General features: G+C 37.5%; 1 protein-coding gene across 2 annotated transcripts in view; it reads left to right on the top strand.

Moving 5' to 3' along the window:
• BCKDHB (branched chain keto acid dehydrogenase E1 subunit beta) overlaps nt 1-19,804 on the top strand; it is a 131,181-nt gene that overhangs the window by 38,861 nt on the left and 72,516 nt on the right. For both annotated transcript variants that reach the window (XM_086461439.1, XM_086461440.1), the window contains 2 exons: nt 2,657-2,754; nt 5,563-5,673. In XM_086461439.1, the coding sequence (XP_086317565.1) occupies nt 2,657-2,754; nt 5,563-5,673 (209 nt within the window). The remainder of the gene's footprint in view (nt 1-2,656; nt 2,755-5,562; nt 5,674-19,804) is intronic.

Raw genomic sequence — 19,804 nt, 5'->3', positions numbered from 1 at the left:
TGTTATAGAGACAAGACAGGTAAGATGAGAAAACAGGCATTTTCTTTCTGCTGTTCAGACTGCTCTTTTAGAAAAAGCAACATCTGGTGCAGCCTCTTAAAATTAACTTTGATGGCCCTTTTCTCTGGTATTTACAACTTTTTGTTTATTTATTTGAAATCTGGATTTGTAATATTTGATTTAAAATATTTTATTTATATCTTCACTAATAGATGAACAGGCTACTTTGTATATAAACATTGTTGTCCTGGCTCGTTTAAGTATTATGGAAAAGTATGCACATAATTATTTCATATGCTGCTTTTCATCATTGTTAGTGGAGGGAGGAGATTTTGCAAAGGCATTTGAATATAATCCTGCCAAATCTGGTCTTCCCGGTAAATTTTTGACAAGCCAAATTTTGCATTTAAAAGTGTCAGGAATTCCAGATGAGCTCATGCAATGGACTTGTGTTGCGGCACAGTTTAGCTATAATAAGAAATTAGTTACTTTGTGTAATTGTGCGTTATTTTAATTTCCCTAAGTGAATAAAACCATTGCACAGAGAAGGAGCTCTTTTTGTGTCATGTACACCTTCCAGTTCTTCCTATGGTGCATCCCACTGTCACTTCAAAACTGTCTTATTCATGTAAGTTGCCTGGGTTTCCACTTAAAGGTCCCTTGGTGTCTTTAAAAGGTTCTTGTTCTTCAGGTTTCATGCAGATGACCATCCCATGAAAAAGACAGTTATGCAATGCTAGTTAGTATAATTTTGAGTTTCATTATCTTTCAGGATCTCTACTTTCTTTTGCCTGAGGGATTTACAATGTACAAAATCCATAGGAGCCTGGTCTGCTTTGCTGTCAACCAGTAACGTGCAGTGAGCAAGGGCTGCAGATGTGCCTTTCCCCTCTTTCTTTCCCTGCCCTATATTCCTTTAGCCACTTGTTATTCAAAGAAATTATTACAGGAGGACACTGAGTTTTTAATGCATTAAAAAAATAGTTTGCAAAGAGATCTGATTTTGTGCTATGTTTAAGAGCACCTTGTGCTTAATTTTTTTTTTTTTTTTTTTTCTTTTCCGTGATGGAATGAATGTGCATTCTTGAATTATGCTGAAAAAACAGTTCCTGTTCTGTTTTTGAAAGAGCGGTTTAGTCTGTGCCTGTTCAGGTGAAGTGAGATACCTCTAATATAAGAATAAGCAAAACCATTTTTTGCTGTGAGGGTGGTCGAACACAGGAACAGTTGTCTGGAGAGGTTGTAGAGTCTCTGACCATGAAATACTGGACATAGCCCTGAATGACTGGCTGTAGGTGACCTTGCTGTGAGCAGGGCACTGGGACTAGGTGATCTCCAGGGGTGGCTTTCTACCTCAGCCATTCTGTGATTTTGTGAAATTTGTGATATTTATATATCGTTACTGGCAAAACCCAAACCAAACCAAGCAAATCTGCTGTGATTAAAAAAGTTGGGTTTTAATTGTAATTATTTCTTATGTAATTGAAATTATAACTTGTAAGCCAGGAAAAAAACCTAGGTCATTCTACTTGTACTGGATTTGCCACACCAGTGAAGGAAAAATACAAAACACTTAGTTTCTACTTCTGGTATCACTCAGTAGGATTCTTCATCATAACTTCAAGAAGCAATTTTATTCAGCAGGAACTCAATACCTGTTTTATGAACTATGAATTATGTTAACAAAAAAAGTAAAGCACATTCTTTATAAAATGGTTTTGTGTATTTACAGAGAGTTGAGTAAGATTTTTTTTTTTTTCTTCCCTCACTAACTAATGGAATTTACTTATTTACTTTAAGAAGTATTATTTGACTTGCTGGTACACAGATAAGTCACTTTTAGATCGAAACAATATGTCTTAAAATATGATACATGGATATCTTATCATGGTTTTAATCATGAAACCAGTCAATGTGTAGGGCATTGGAACATTGATTCAAAACTGGCACAACTGACCTAATATGCTTCCATCTGAAGTTGAGTGGAACCACCTTAAATGTCTTAGAGAAGACAAGATGCTTAATTTTTGTCTACTCTCTCTAATTGTGATCTATTTTTGGTGAATAGATAAATATTTTTCAAAGTAAAAATATTTAGACGACTTTAAAACTGCTATAATCACAAGTTCTTGGCAACGGTTTCTGTGTAGGTTCTGAAAACTTTTTCCCTCTATTTGGAGGTAAAACAGTGGAGCATCATTCTTGGCAGATATCAGGAGGGCACTGGCACAGCTTTTCCTTCTCATCTGAGTATTAAAATATAATTTCAAGGCTCTCTTGGTGCTTGTTAGAATTAACTGCAGTGTTTACTTGAGATTTTTTATCAATTGTGGTAGTGTCCATCTCCAAATCTGATGCTGAAATTTTGACTTGGGGTACACCAGGACTTATTACTGTCATTGCTGTGTGTATGTGTATCTTATTGCTGTAGTATATAACATGAATTGAACACTACACAATGTGTTTTTAACAGTAAGATTGAAAATATTTTTAATTACAACTAAAACTTTGAAATAATGGCTAATAAATATGATTTTGGTCTATTGTTTTAGATGTCGTTAACATTGAAAAAATCTTTAGTGTATATTTTTATGGGAAAATATTGAATAGTAAAGAAATCTAATGCTTATTTTTCCCTTTGTTTTTATTTCTTCAGTGGAACAAGTTCCTGTGGAGCCCTACAACATTCCGCTGTCTCAAGCTGAGGTGCTGCAGACGGGCAGTGATGTGACAATGGTTGCTTGGGGCACTCAGGTTGGTAAGGCTCTTACCAAGCTAGTTGTCATCCAGCAAAGCCTAGGCTAAGGGTGTGTTTGAATAGCGTTGCTTTCAGGCTCAAGTGCCAGACAACAAACTCTGTGCAGCTTCCATCCCTATATGATTGAATAAATGATTGCCAGTGTTTATCTTTATATGAAACCTGCTTTTTATTGTGTAAATTTTCACTCATTTTTGGTTGAAGCTGACTCTGGAAATGTGGAAGAGGTACCTGTGCAGGAGGTTAATGATTTATCTGTGATTGTGAAAGTAATATATTTAAGAATGGGGCAGCGAGATGTAACTCTGAGGAAGGCAATGGGGTGTGACTCTGAGGATGGCAGGGGGAAAGGAGAGTTCAAAGTAGTATGCTGAAAAAAATGTATATATTTTTGCTGAATGATTTTCAAAAAGTGCGGGCTGGGGTTCCCTTTATACAGGGAGTTAAAATCCACGGAACATTTAATAGAGGTAGGGATCAATATAGTTTTGATTCTAACAGTTATATTTCAAAGCTGTTCAAGAATATGATTGGACACCCCTCCCCAAATTAAGATGGGCAAATATTGAAAAATCTAGTAAAAAAAAAAAGTTCATTTTCAAGAATTATAGAAAAGAAATTTGAGTCTAGTTTGGAATTATCAGAAAAATAATTTTATTGCTTTTAACCTATAATTAAGAAAATTGCTATTTCCTTGGCCTATTTTGATCTAAGAAGTTTTTAGAGGAAGGAATATCTTTTATCACAAGACTGTTGAATGGATCACTAGGGTTGTGCCTTTTTTTTTTTTCCTTTTTGTTTGAAATCTGTAATATTCAGTGCTTTTCTGTGTTAGTTTCCTTGTCTACTTGATTTCCTTTATATCTATGGTTATTCCTACTAGCCCCTGGTACTTTGGACTAGTATTAAAGTATGGACTCCTTCAATATCTTTACTTATACTTGTTTCTCCAACAGTTTCTACAGTTCTCCCTTTTCCCATTTGAAAGTGCAAATTTTTGCTCCATTTGGATGAAATCTTAGTGTTCATCATATTCCCAAAAATTCACTTGATAAAGTAATGGCTTGAAAGCTGGCTATGGACATTTAATAGTGTCCTGAGTTTACCCAGTACGCAGTAGCGCAGAGAGGACTTGGAGTGACATCCTTCAAAAAAGCTATGTGGTTTGGAGCTTGAAAAATGTAGGCCAAGTGTTAAGACAGGCAGTTATTTTGATGTGCATAGTAATAGGACAGCTGTGCAGCCCTAATCCGAACTCAGGAGCTGACCAAACCATGGGTGTGCCTGTATAGTACAGCGTGGGGACACACGCTAAGTGCATACACAGTAAATCCAGTGTTCTGGATGTCAGGCTTCTGCAGATTGAGTAAGTTCCGTGACTTTGTGCTGAGGGTGTTTGCAGGCTGTGTACATAAACTTGGAACTTGATTGCTAGATGTGTAACCAGTCCAGAGTTTATTGGCAATAGGCAGAATGGTTGCATGTACTCACTGGTCACTTCTTGTATGATTTCAGACGTTAGGTAGTTGCTTGGCAGCTGCTGCTCTGGTGGGATTGCTTGATGCTTACTTTCCTGGGTGGTACTAATGAGGGGAATTAAAGGTTTTTAGTTCCTCTCCAGTTGTGCTCAGTGTTTTATGGTCATTACCTAATCCTTATCCCCTGTGACCTAGGTAAACATTCGCACTTACACATCAGAGAAACAGCAAAAACATCCATCCTGTGTGTCATGTTGAAAATTCTCAAACCCTCTTACTATAGCCACAGATGTATTAGAAGTCTAAACAAAAACACTGCAAACTATATTTTCTTTTCATTATTACAATACCTGTATTGATTTACATTTTAAAATAGTCCTTTAGTGTTGTATGACATAATGTCAAGATACAGTTTTGAATGTATGTAGTATTGCTTTCTTTTATGGTCATATCATAACACATCTTATGAAAAGGACGCTAATAGATGTGGATTGTTTTATCTTATCAAAGTAAATCTACTTTGACACACTTACATATGCTGCTAAATACATTCCTTGACTAGTGGATAGTGAGTAATGTGTATTCTGATTCAGTACAAGCCTCTTGCTGGAGGGGAATACTTTTTTGTTTTAGTAAAATATTAATTATAATAGTCAGATAATGCAACATTTGTAATGTTGGTATTAAACTGTGTTGGAAGACCACTGAATGGTCATGTGGTCACATTAGTGCCAATGTGCTTCGATTGTGGGGGTCAGGGCTGGATGTTTACAGGTATTTTTTTTTGTAGTACTTACTGTCTCTCGTAACCGTTCATAAGATAATGCTTTGGAGATGGTCATGTGGTAATCTATTGAATTTTCATTAAATTGTAGTGAGTGTAGTTACTAGCACTATTTTTGAATGTACGTAATGCTTCTTGCAGGATTTCATGTGACTGCTACATCAAAATACATTACTCTGGTGTATTTGGGTCTTGGTTACAGTACTAAACCCTTGTCCTAAACCCCAAGCTGACTACAAATATAAAACAGTGAGGCCTGATACTGTTCACTGAAAGATGCTTTTCTGGAAAGCAAGTTTTGTTTTCAGTGATTCTTCATTGAAATTAGTTTTTGAAGTGGTGCTAAAATACTAGGAATAATGTAAGTAGTAAATAAGAAGAATGAGCTGAGTAATAAATGCTTATTAGAGTACTGAATAAAAAGGTTTCTGCTAAACATGCAGGTAATATGTTAAATCACTGCTTGTATTCAGTATGTGTAATTTAGAACGTCTTAAACTGGAATTAAATGTTTACTTGGTGATAATGCATTGCCTTTTCAGGTACATGTAATCAAAGAGGTGGCAGGAATGGCTCAAGAAAAGCTTGGTGTGTCCTGTGAAGTTATCGATCTGAGAACCATCTTGCCCTGGGATACAGAGACCGTTTGCAAAGTAAGGACATGATGCATGTTAGTTTTAAAACACAACAAACCCAAAAATCCCACTAATAATGACAATTTAAATGCAAGTAATGATGCCTTTGTTCTCTAAGCTTTTTTTAAAGGCCTACATTTTTGCTCTGTGTTGTATATATTGTTCTGTATTTTTTTGTTCTGTATCATATATGAAGAGTAAATGCACATGGACCAAACATTTGCTTTAGCATTGAAAGAGAATTATGTTTCAGGGTTCAAAAGAATGTTAGAATACATATTCTTTGCATTGAAACAGATGGCAGGATTTAATCAGACTCGTGCTTCAAAAGTGCTTTTACATGATATCTGGCTCTTTCTATCATCTTTGCTGTCTTTGGGTCTGAAAAGATCAAGTGAAACCTTTGTCTCTTTTTTTTCCTGCTGTTTTACTCCAAGACCTTTATCTAGTTTTAGGTCTGCAATCATGTGCCTTAGTTTTGTTTACTGATATTTCTAGAAATAAATGTTTTGGTTTAAGGTATATGAATTCTTGGCTGGGGAGAAAAGGCAGCATTTACTATACTTACCTGGTTTGAAATTCATGGGTACTGTGAAGTCCTTGTCTGTTCTATGGGAGTCTTTGATTTGCGAAGAACTTCTTTCACAGCATTGTGCAGCTGAAACTGGAATTTGAATTTCCATATGCTGAGAAGCCACGGAAAGTGGTTGTTGTAGTTACATGTGCCTCTTACCTTCCCCCTGCCCTCCGTACTGCTTGCTTTCATCAGCTGAGAGCTGTTGGGAGGAAAGACCTTGAAGGAAATAGAAGGGGGAGTATTTTCCAAAAGTCCTTGTGAATATAAGCAAGAATCCCAAGGTGTACTTTTTTAAAAGTGCCATTTGGGAAATTAAAAAAGACAAAACAAAACAAATTACCAAACTGGAGGTCATTAAAGCCATCCAGAGGGACCTGGACAAGCTTGAGAAGTGGGTCCATGTGAACCTCGTGAGGTTCAACAAGGCCAAGTGCAAGGTCCTGAACCTGGCCCAGGGCAATCCCTGGTATCAATACAGGCTGGGGGCTGAAGGGATTGAGAGCAGCCCTGCTGAGAAGTCTTGGGGGTACTGGTGGATGAAAAGCTGGACATGAGCCAGCAGTGTGCGCTCGCAGCCCCAAAAGACATCCATATCCCAGTCTGCATCAAAAGATGTGTGGCCAGCAGGTCGAGGGATCTGATTCTGCCCCTCTCTGCCCTGGTGAGACCTCACTGGGAGTGCTGTGTCCAGCTCTGGAGTCCTCGGTACAAGAAAGATGTGGACCTGCTGGACCGAGTCAAGAGGAGAGCCATGAAAATGATGAAGGGGCTGGAGCACCTCCCCTATGAGGACAGGCTGAGAGAGTTGGGGTTATTCAGCCTGGAGAAGAGAAGGCTCTGGGGAGACCTTATAGCGGCCTTTCAGTACTTAAAGGGGGCCTACAGGAAAGGTAGGGGCAATCTTTTTAGCAGGGCCTGCTGCAATAGGAGAAGGAGTAATGGTTTTAAACTAAAAGAGGGTGGCTTTAGACTGGATACGAGGAATAAATTTTTTACAGTGAGGGTGGTGAAACCCTGGCACAGGCTGCCCAGTGAGGTGGTAGAAGCCCCATCCCTGGGAACATTCCAGGTCAGGTTGGACGGGGCTCTGAGCAACCTGATCCAGCTAAAGGTGTCCCTGCTTGCTGCTGGGGGTTGGACTAGATGGCCTTCAAAGGTCCCTTCCAGCCCAAACTATTCTATGGTTCTATGAAAGTGAAACCTTGTATCTGGAGAACTTGATTTCCCCGCTCGTGATTATTATCTACCTTTTTTCACGTTGTCCTGAATTAGCAACTGTATGTGTACTCTATTTGCAGTGCCTGCAGTCTTTTTTCCCCCCCTTCATTATTCACTTACCCATTTGATGAGGTACTTTTATTATAAATGAAAGTTATTAATAAACTTAGATTCTGCAAAACAAATGTTAGTATTGCTGCTTTGGGAGTGCTCTTATAGACAGGTGTTTTCCATAGTTACCTCATGAAAATCAGTCTGAAGACTCTTCCATGAAACCATTTTTTGTCAAGTCTAACAAAGCTGCTGCCTGACTGCCATCCACAGTACAAATGCTAGTGAATGCGCTTTTGGACTGCAATGCTCTGAAAGATTCTGCAGGTGTTTTTGTCTTTGCATTATTTACAGAAAAAAAAAAAAAATACATCCAAAGGCTTACTTCTCACTTTACAGTAATGACTCCCTTGACTTAAACTTGTATGTTTTGTGGGTTAGCAGAATGCTTGCTGCTTCTAAGAGCTGTGAGTTTCCTTAAGCTGGCAAATCCTGCAGGACCATGGCTAACAACTCATTGGGTCTTAATTCAGTCTCTGTCCACTAGCTCCTTTTATGCTGCTGGTCAAATGACTCTGAAACTTGAGAGATGTCTGCAGCTTAGTTAAGTCAGGCCTAGTAATTGTAGTGTAGTGGGTGAAGGTAACTATAGGGATCGGAAGAGCCACGGGCTTGAAAAAGGTATGTGACTCCATCAAGTACCTTCTCTGCCTCCAGTTTCTAATTTAAGGCAATATGGTATCATATCTACAGCTAAGTCAGATTGTACAACTGTTTAAATAGGGCAGATCAGGCATACCTCTATATTTGGAGTTTCTTGATTGTGTAGACAGATGTTTTGTCATTCTGTGGTTGCTCTGTAAGGGGCTTGCTCTTGGTCAGGTGAAGTATAAACAGATTAAGTGTGATAAAGGGAAAGATGAGCCATTGGTCTGCTACTTTATGGCAAAGCTTGTATTTCTCCACGATATGAATTTTACTGTTATGTTTGTCTGAGGGACTACCAGTGGGACTGGATGGAGCAGATTATGGGAGGAAAGATCCATGTTGGGCGTCTGCTATTGGCAGGGTCCTGTAGTCCAGTTATGGATGTGTAACAAGTTGTGTACCTACACACATAGCTATGTGTTGCTTCATCTTGCATTCAAATTTGATCTTTCAGTGTCTGTTTGCAGTGTATTTCATGTTACTTGGATGTACTTTCTATCTGTAAAAAATGAAATGTGTTGAGTTGCTGTCATCAATATGAAGAGAAACTTTGGTGGTAGTAAATGCTTTAAAATTCCTTCTGGACAAGTAAAATGATTCCATTTTTTAGCTAATTTTTTTTCCTTCATTAAAGATTTGAACTGTCATTCTATGAAAACAACCCATCCCTTTGAAAGAGCAGTTAAGTCAGCTTTGTTAGATTGGACCTGCACTGAAATGCCATCAGGAAAAAATGCAGCTGTGCATAGGAAGTGCAGAGCTTTAGTTGTAAAATGTTTTGCAAATCTGTACTTTAAAAATAGATACTCCATGAAGATTTTTAGCTTATATTCCATCCTGAACATCTTTTAAGGTAACTGTGGCATAAATAAAAAGATGAAACAGATAGACCTGTTGCTTTAAATCTGTTAATGATTTTACTGTTAAGACTGAGAAGAGAGTTATTTCAAGAGAAACATTGTGCACATTGGCTAAGCAGTTTAGCTATTTATTTTAATGAATACCAAATAGTAAATGTTTTTAGCATTGTTCTTACGTTCGTATGGCTTCAGGCTGGCCAGTCTGATGGGAGAAATGTTAAATTATCTTCTGTAGATCTTGTCTGTTGCTCAGCTGAAAATAATTAGTGTTTTGCGTTTGGTACTGTGCAACACTGAAACTTTTTAACTTAATTTCCATCCTGGACAGCTTTTAAGGTAATCACCACCATAAACAGAAGGATGGGAACTATAGTTGTAGCTGCTTACTGTTGCCTCATTCCAAGAGGAGCTGCCTGGTGCAGCTGTTGCAGATGACAGTGGGTTACAGTGTCAGTTCTGGTGACGGGATTTATTCCTTTCTGAGATGCCAGTGTCAAGGACCAAGAGAGCGGTAGAAAAGTTGGTCATGCCAGAGAAAGCCCTCGGCTGTCCATTGGTCTGCTTAAGTCCTTTTTGTGGGCTTTTAAATGATAATGGAGTTGCTTGTACTCCAGTCCAACCAATAAGCAAATCATCAGCTGTTACAGGCTGCCCTTTGCTTCAGAGTATTACTTATGTCAGCCTCCATAAATCACAGGCCAAGTTTGTATGTTTTCCCTTGTCTTAGACATATAACAAACACATATCTATCATCTCCTTGTCCTGTTGGACGCAGAGGAAAAGGATGGTCTATGTGGTACACTGTGACCTTATTGCCGTTCTCCTGGTGCTGTGATGCATGGTCCTCTGCTGATGGGAATCTGCGCTGTCATCTTATCGGAGAACAGGACTTCGGGTGTTGATGTGAGAACACATCCCTCAATTTTACTGCAGGGAGCGGTATCCTTTGTGATCAGTACAGGCTGTTATTTTAGTCCTTGGCCTGCTGCTGCTTGCAGTCCCTGCACATGTTGCATGTCTTTCATACCAACCTTAACATACCTGTTATAATTTTCCACGTTATTGTGATTCTCCTGTCTGCTGGCTTTTTCTAGAAGGCAGGGGGCCTTATCTGCCTTCTTATAAGCTGTGTGATTGTTCCGAGTCATGTACCTGACGTTTGGGTCCCCAATGTTCCATACGGGTCAGTGTCATGAAACTTTAATAAAGGAATAGAATTTTACAGAAGTCATATGGGTTTATCTATCTAATGTGTTTTGCTCTTGCAGGCTTCTTATGCTTACCTCAGAAATGCTGCATTTTTATATAGAAATATTTCTGTGAATTTTCCTTGTCAGTTTGTAATTTTTAAACAAGATCAAGGAGCCTTCATAGTTGGTGTCAAGAATGAGAAGGCCTAATAGCCTTAACTTAATTGTTACTATCTTTAGAAATGAAATAACTTTAACACTGAAGTTTTCAATGCAGCTATTTAAGAATGAGGTGCTTTACTTAACTGGAAATACGTGTAACTTTAAGACTAATTTGAGAACTGTGGTGTAGGCAAGAAGGATGGGCTGAAATGGTTAGTGCTCTGCAGATGAGCAGTAATATGTCAGAACTTTCACTGAAAATCTAACTGCTTAGTCTGCTTTCTGTAGCTGTTTCTATATAGAAAATTGTCATCAAAATACATATTTCATAAAACTGAGAAGTCATACTTCACAACTTCCACCAGAGGCCTCTTTTTAGCCAAGTTAAGCAGCTGCTTTGACTTTGCCTTGCATGTTTATGACTCTTTAGCTCTAAGTGAAACATAAGTAAACATAAATATAGTGAACATAAATAAAAATTGGTGCCTAATTTTACTGGTATTTTCTTTGCATTTTTAAGATTATGTTAAGTTTTGAAATAGGTTAGCACTTGTCATCTGCATGAGAAGATGAGGGTGCACCTGCCTGGAGCAGGCTGCCATGGGCTTTGAATGGATCCCAGCAGTAATTGAAACCTTCACTTTGGTACAGTTCCTGGGATGGGTAAATGTGCAAACAGGGGCTAGATTTTTCTGTTGTCAGCCTTCGGATGTCAGTATTGAAGCTTGAGCTAGGTACAGTAGTTCATAGAGAGAAAGGATATATGCTGAGGGTCATTCATCCCAGCTGTTTCAGCAGCCTATTTTGGGATGAGATAAATTGGCCACTGGAAATATCTTTGTCTAGAAGTTTTTTGGGAAAAAAAAAGACATTATGGGAGCCCTGATTGATGAGGGTAGTGTAAGGTTAGGTGAGATAAATCGCACCCTTCTTGTATAGCTGAGAGATGACACATACTGCTGACAGAAAGGGCATAAGTAGTTGGTCTGTTTAAAAAAAACCATCTGGCATCTCTTTGCTAGAATAAAAGCAAAGAATCTATATGTGTGTGTATATTTATATAAAAATACATGTTTTGTTACATAAGGCTTCATTACTATTTAACTTGGGAAAGCTTCTTGTGAAAGAAAGACATCCTTCCTTACTTAAAGGCAGTAGCTACAAATATTCCCTTGCCCCTGAAAAGTGGTATAGCCTGTTTCAAGATTCTCTAGCATTTTAAAAAAAATAACATTCCTGCTCTGGATCAAAAGAAATCGTTGATTTTACAGGCTGACACCTTAAGAAACACAGGAAGTATTTTAAGCCACTTAAGTTCAGACCTGTATTTTGTACTTGTTTGCTTTTCACAGAGATCCAGATAGGTAAAAAAAGTAAAGTATGTAAAATGTAGTATATTCCTTAGTTATCTATATCCAATCAAAAGTTGTCATTTTGAACATATTTCAAACTGCTGAAATTGTGACTTCTGTGCATATGTTGTTTGATATTTTATGAAGTGTTTGTATCAGAGAAACTTTTTTAAAATCTTGACTTTTTTTTGATAATGGCAAGGATTGTTTTTAGTATATCCCTTATTCTCTGGTTATATGCTTAGGTTTGAGCTAGTGTGCTTCTATGTCACAATCACTTACACTTGGACTGTTCTTAAAAGATTCATATCACGCTGAAAGTGTTGCTAGTTGAATCTGCCAGATTTTGATGCCTTTTTGCGCTCTAGAGCCTTATAATAAAACACAGCATTCTGAAGATGGAGGTGGGAACGCAGGACCTTTACCTTTTGGAGAGTGCTCTTCTTACAGGAATGATCACATTCCCTTTTGTTTTCTCTCTTACTGTTGTCTGGTGCTTATTCTGTGTGATTAGGGAAATAACAGTAATAGAATATGAGCAGGCTGATCTCCCATTTTATTCCATAATTTGATAATGAGGTCACACCCCAGGGAGATGGAAGATTGGATTAGAGAACCCATATGCTGACAAGGCATTGAATCCAGGTCTTGCTCCTCTTGAACATGTGCCCTTACCATCACCTCTAATTGAAGAGCTGAGTAGCTCATAAGCTTTTTGTCCTCAGGGCCATGATATTTTGCTGTCAGTTCTATGTTAGCAGATTATCAGCAAACTGGAAGCACACCTCAGTCTCTGAAGCATATAATTTGTTGTGGTTGCTTAGGTAGTGAATCCTGAAGGGCTCTATGTATGAACTGTTTGTTTAGGTTCTTAAGTAAGCCTTTCATCATGCCTTAGTTGAGAAGTCTGGATCCACTGCAGACTTGATGCAACGAGTGTCCTAACCTCCTGTCTTTCGGTGGTCTGCTTTTGTCCCCGTGTCAGGTTGCTTTTTGCTCTCTCTACATAATATTGCAGTGTGATGCAATGTACTGTGAGATACCTAGGGGATTACATGTAGTTATTTTAAGTTGTTGAGTTGAGGAAGTATTTTAAACTTTTTTTTTTTTAGGACATTTTTGCTCAGTCACTATAGCCATTTACTTCAGCCGTATGTAAGAAATGCCAGATCTCAGTAGTGTCATACAGCTGTCCTTATTTATAGATCTGTGCCTAAAAGGAAGAAAAATGGTTTTATTTATAATTCCTTTTTCATGATAGAATTTGGACATTTCCCTTACAGAGGTGGAAACAAGCCTTTTGCAAGGCAAGTCCATCAGGTGTTTGCTTTTACTGAGTGTAGAAAGAATTTTATATACATTAAAACACACACTGATCTGTAATCTTTCTAAAGCCTTTCTCAAGAAAAATGGAATAGATTGTACAGGTTGTATGTGCATAGAGCTTCGGTATAGTGCTTCTGAATGAGACATGATCCAGTTCTCTGTGCTTTACCTCTAGGGTATTGAAAGTGAACCCAACATTAAGTCCCAATACGTAGCTGAATAGCTCAGCACAAAAAGTTGTGGTGTTTGTTAGAAAAGGTGACACAAGCTTGTTTAAAGAGTATGTGCTGCCTTTGCTGTGCTTCCCTAGGAAATGTAACAGCAAAGGCTGTCTTTAGATTACTGAGCCTTTTGTCTATATATACACATTCTCAAAGCACTATGTCATTTCATGGGCCAGTGAAAAATTTGGTAAGACTCTTGTTTACTTTAACAGTCTTCACTGATTTCTGACTAAAGCTCTTGCTTTATTCCCTAGGGCTGGAGTATGAGTGATACAGTGGTTATGATTCAAAGAGAGAGGAGTTAGCTGTCCATAGAGTGGATTACTTTTTTTTTTTTGAGGGAGAGAATGCATTCCTTGTGCTTATTCTAACATCAGCATCCTACGTCTGTGTGCTTTATTCATGTATGAGGGAGCTGGGATCAAGAGTGATTTCTCCACTTTATACCTTCAACTGTAAACATGAACACATTAAATTAATGTGCTTCTCAACATACACTGCTGCTAACGCAACCTCTGCCTTGACCATGCTCTGCTGACTCCCCAGCTGTTGCACGTGCATGCGGACATCTGCATTTAGTGCAGCCACAGCAAAGATGTCAGTTCCTATCCAGGCAGGTAACACTTTCCTACTGCTTGAATGATCAGCTGTGTTACTGTTGGAAGGCTCAGCTATCATGAAGGGTGCTGCTCAAGAAACTGAAACAGGAGGTTTATATGAAATATCTATAAAATTTATTACTTCATAACCTACAAAACTGTTTAAAGGTACTTTTTCTCCCTTTCAGAAATTAAGTTTTCAGGCAAAACTTTTTTACCTTTGTAACACTTAACAGATTTGCTTGGAAGCTTTGGAGCTTTAGGCTGTGTGGATTTTTCTGTCTATGAAATTTTGGGTGGTGTGGTATTGATTAAAAAGCCAATGGCACACTTCCCAGTGCTTCACTGGTCACATTCAGGGTAAAATTCTGTGGTTGTAGTATTTTTTTGTATTGAAATGCGTGTGTTGCTGGAAGTGGGAAATCTGGCTCAGGATTAAGTACTCTTAAGGGATTGTGCAAATTATTCAACCTGAATTGAGCTGAGCTTGTTATTTAAAATTTAAATCGATTAGTATCAATCTGCCACTTTTGCTGTTGCAAGTAAAAAATTTGCCAATGCACATTTTTGTGCTTTTGTATTATGTAGAAGGCAAGTATTTGCCACGTGTAACAATGATTTGCGTTATTACCTAATTATTCATATCCTAACTTTCTCTGAACTGTTGCTACTGTATTGCAAAGAAATTGTAGAATTATTCCTTCATGATTTATTAATAAAAGCACTGTAAACTGAACTGCAGGATTAAGGGCTTGTGGATTGCTGTGAGCCTGGATAGCTTGAATTTTGCAAAAAAAAAAAAAAAGTGGGGTCTATGTAGAAACATAATTTACGGACTGGCATTATCAATTATAGTAATGCTGAACTTCTTTCTTTTGGACGCTGTACTTCACAGACAGTGAAGGGGTCTGCGTTCTTCTGGGCACTTGGTGTCGCTTTGCTTTTCTGTAGGAGACCCCATGGAGGTCAGCATAAGTGCTCGGTGGGCTGAAAAAATGTCTGCCCTCTCATTGGAAAGAGCAAATCTGAGCAAAAGACAAAGCGGTGACAGTGAGAGCCAGTAGGTAATACAGCACTGGGGAGCAGATTAGGGTAAACTCTGTGCCTGTTTTCCTTTGAGACTATTTGGTGGGAGCCATTTCTACAGTGTGTATTAGAGCTTTCTCCTTAATGCACAGGCAGCGTTTTTGTCAGCTGTTGTCATCGAAGTGGTTGAATAATTGTCAGCAGTAGATCCTTGGTGTCCTATACGTAGTAAGCAGTGTGTCCTAGCAGACCTATTGTTCCCATTCCTTTAAGTTTACTTCATCTAACTGGACTGTGAGTAAAGGAAAATCAAGATCACCGAGCCTGATGTGGTTTTTTTATGCATTAACTGCTCTCACCAGGCATTGAACTGCACAATTGTAGCGTGCAGGTACCCTGGGATCAGATTTGTGTTTCTTGGCGAGATATCAGTTCTTGATCTTTTGCCATTTCACACGTTGCTCCTTGGATTTCTTACCGAATGGATCTTGTACCTATAAAATGTGATTAAAGTCGCACTGCTTGCATAATGGCAGTTAACTTTGTCACTGTTTCCATAAGAAACTTGTGTCTTTTGGTCTTGTAGTTTCAGGTTGCTAGTGCATGCTGTGGACTGTTGCTTGGCTTCCAGAAGCTGAGCACTCTAACTGTGCTTGCAGGCAGTCATTTTAAAGTTATGAGAATATATATAACCATTTTAGAAACCATTTACTCACATCTTTTACTCTTCTATATTTCCAGAAAACTTTGAATGGAAGCCTGTTTTTTTGTCCCTGTGCATCTTGTTTCAGGGAAGTACCTCAAAGCTGAGGTGTTTGTGTATATGTATATATTTATTTATTTATTTATTTATATTTCTGTTTTCTCCTTTCTCCCTCTCAATAGAAAAATAATTCTCAGTCTTTAAATTCCTATTTCTGGTTTCCATGTATGTACTGGTAAGTGGTACTTGAGAAAGAGTTTGATTATTGAAAACCTTGATTAGATAGAAAAAAGGCATTTGTATGTAATTTCTGTTAACATTGATGAGCATAGTGCTGATGATATGGTCCATGAATTCTTCATAAAACCTTTTCCCTTTTGCCCACGTTCTGTATTACAAGCTTCAAATTTAAAGGCACTTATGCAAATAAATGAGTAGTGGTTCATAGTCTATAGTTAGAAGATATTTTGTAGCTCCAATATGTGTGTTGTCTTTTTTCCATTGCAACTGGTACTGATTGAATTCTAGTGGAGGTTGGGATGAAGTTCCACGATGGTAATCATATATGAATCATTCTTCCATGGAGATAATTATTACTTCTCTACAGTATTGCCTTTCTTTAGATGTCTGTAGCTGTTTGTCCCGCTATTATCACTTAGTTGAGCCAGCTACTTTTTTAAACTATTATTTTAGGATTCAGATGCTATAGATTCTTGGTATTTGAGCATTATTAACCTTCACCCCAAGATAATATATTTCTGCAATAACTTTGTAATCTTTAAGACAGAGTTGAAATATGTGATGCTAAGATTTAATCTGCTTTTTACTGAATTACTGTGTACTAGATGCATTTACTAATAGCATAATGCATTGTATTTGGCTTATTGTAAGTATTTTTCTTTTCAGTGGGCTTTCTGTGAAGGCAATCTGAAATGCTTGTAATACAAACATAGCCTGCATACACTGCAGAGATTTCTAAATGTAATGTTTGATATTTTTTTTTAATTTATTTTTTTATAATAAGATCTTTGTTTTTAGTTAGGATACTTAGTCATTAAGATATTTACCAAAGGCCTTAGAGCTGTACCTGGTAGGATGACAGGCTGAATGCTGACTGATAGATATATTGATTAGACTTAGTTTTTGTTATGCATTTGCCTTTTCCAATGCTACTTGTGTGGGACCGGACAAACCACTTACATTCCCTCCTACCTTTGTTTTGTGCTAAAGAGCCTGTATTTATGGACTGCTTTCATTTTTGGTCTGCCACGCAATAATGCTCACCAAAAGAGAAGGGTTTCTTCTAAATAAACTCAGTGTGTTCTACAGTAACTTTTTCTGTTAAGCTGCTATGGACTACTTTTGAAATCCCCTAAGTCTCTTAAAATTTCTCAGCCTGTTTGACTGTTTCTCCCTGCAAATCTGGTAAACTAAATTAATGCATGAAATCCTAAGTGTTGACTCATTATGGTAGAAAATAATTATTTTCTTGTATATTATCCTGTGTTGTATTTTCTTGTTATGCATCTTTTGAAGGCTCTGACCCACATTAAGACCTTTACCATGTTGAAATGCTTGATTTTCTGGATATACATTAATAAGTTCTTTATTACTATTTTTATCAGATGGAGATTGAACTAATGTGAAAACCTTGCCGTTTCCTTGTTTCTTCTTTGTATGTAACTTGCACTGTCCTGAAATTTATGATGACATTTTACTTAATAATATGATAGATTAGGACAGAGTCTGCATGTGCTTGGTGGACATTTTACTTTTGCATGTGGACATAGGAAAACAAAAAAAATACTGTGCTATATCTAAATGAAAAATATCCTAGAATGAGATGCATGGACTTTAATTATTGCATGACTATATAGTGGTTTAAGACATTGAAAAAACAGGTCTGGAAATTTTTTTTTTCCCCCCAGAAACAAATCAGACTAATTTTTTTTCCTAAATATTTGTTTGCAAAATATGCTTTTGATATTTAAAACTGTTACTACTAGTATTCAGAAATTATTTCATTTGATGTGCATTTTTGAGAATCTTAAACTGATGTGTATGTTCCAGAAGTTCCTGGAAATTTTTTTTAACATAAAAGCAAATAATGAAATTCAAAACAATTAATTACACACTCGTCTATGGTACTACGTTCCAGCAGAGTATTTTAGCAACTTTTTTCCCCTTTGTCTCTGATTTAATTTCAATTGTTATGTAGAACTAACCCTACAGAACCAAGAAACTGTCTGTTGTGCAGAATATCCTTTTGCAGATAGTTCAGGACAGAATTTCAAGGGACAGATCTTACCTTTTGCTCTTAGTCTGTTCTGCTTGAAATTTTGCTACCAGCCCAACTGCATATAGATTTTATTATTTTTTTTTTTTAATTAAAAAGGTATGTAGTAGCTCTGTATGTTCTTTAAAACTGTCTGAAAGACCTATGAAAAATTTAGTTCCATGTAAATTTGCTCAGGCTTTCCCATACTGGGTGCCAACCTAAAGCTGGAGTTTTTTCTTTGTTCTGTGTGGGGATTTTGCTTGGGGGGTTACATTTGCTAAAATTATTCTTCCATATCTCAAAGCATGATCTAATCTGCTGGCTGAGCTGTCTGTTATCTTGCCTGTATTGATCATAATGAATTATGATAGAACAGCAAGACTGAATTGGTTTGCTTAATTACATTAGCAGGTGCTCATGGATTATGGACACCACTTGTACAAGTCTGATTTACTAGGTGGAGAATTCTTAGCTTCATGGTTGGGAAGCCTCTGACTGGATTATATTATTTTTTGGTGGGGTATAATGACTGTGACTGGTATTGCTGAAACCTGCAATTATAATAAAATTTGTACCTACGCTGAAAAAAGAGAAGTTAAAGCAAGGTTGGGAGTGTAATGAAGCAAAGCTGCATAAAAAGTGAAATTAAGGATGGAGAAGAAAGAAAAAGATACCATCCAACACCTGGAGGAAAAACTGTTGTGGAAGGAACTTAGGGGTATGGAAAAAAATGGTTCCAAAGCAGAGAAGAATGTGTATTACAGGCTTGTGCCACATTTCCTCATGAAATAAAATTATAGCTGAAGGTTACACTACTACTTCATTTTATGGAGACATCTGTCTGTCTGTCGATGAATTGTATAACATTGTATAGGAAATGTGGACTTGTATTACTTAAATGGTTTAATGGACTTTTCAGTAGCTACAGCAAGAGAACTGTTGCACTGGGATTTTCATATATAGCAGCACATTTAGCAGCGTATCAGTCACTTTGGTCCCCTTTTCACTTTGAATGTTTTACCTAGCAACTTTCATTAAGCCCACATCAACTTTGCCTAGATGACATAGGTGTCATTGCTGTATAACACCTGTACTCACCAGTTATGGCTCTTACAGTCAGCTTAAGCTCAGTGTTTTAATAGTTCTCTACACTGACTGAGAGTATGGAATGTCTTAGGACTGCCCTTCATATCCCTTCACAAATTTTATGATCAACTAGTGTTTAATTTTAATTTTTAGGCTGCAGTTTCCTGGGTGAGTTACAGAGAAATCTTACCTGAAAGGGACCATGAGTTTCTGTGATGTTGCTGGAAACAAGATTTTGTATAGTATACTTTATTGTTAATTGTAACTTAAGGTGGGAAAGTTGTAAGATAGTATTTTATTCTTGTATTAAAGAGAACTTGAAAATAATATTTTAAGAATAACTGTTTTGTTTTTTTTTTTTAATGTAGTGTTTTAAAATATTCTAGGATAAGTTTCAAGTTGCAGTTGCTTTAAATTGAGGAAAATGGATAGAGCAGCTGATTAGTGATGCCGTGGGCACGTGCGGCTTCATCTTTTGGAAGATGCCTTGCTAATTTACCTTTCATATTAGCCCTTTAATATCTCTGGAGATCTGTGTACCTGTTCATTATTGGCGTCTAAGCATATTAGATGCCAATAAACAAAGCTCTGCTGTTGTTCGTCCTGATTCTTCTCCTGGCTACTGGGGGGGTGGGTGTGGGGAAATAATAAAGAGTAATAGTCTGTGATTCTAGTGGTTGTTTTTGTCTCTTCCAAACACAAAGAGCAGGAGGAATTACTTTTGCAACATTTGCTGCTGCTCTTGTTGGTCTCTCCTTTCAGGTATCAATTTTCAGGGGCGTGCATTAT

This window comes from Leptosomus discolor, chromosome 2 (genome assembly GCF_034619465.1).
Source record: "Leptosomus discolor isolate bLepDis1 chromosome 2, bLepDis1.hap2, whole genome shotgun sequence".
Taxonomy (NCBI): Eukaryota; Metazoa; Chordata; class Aves; order Leptosomiformes; family Leptosomidae; genus Leptosomus; species Leptosomus discolor.
The sequence above is the reverse complement of the archived record's forward strand: the minus strand, read 5'-3'. Positions and strand labels throughout refer to the sequence as shown.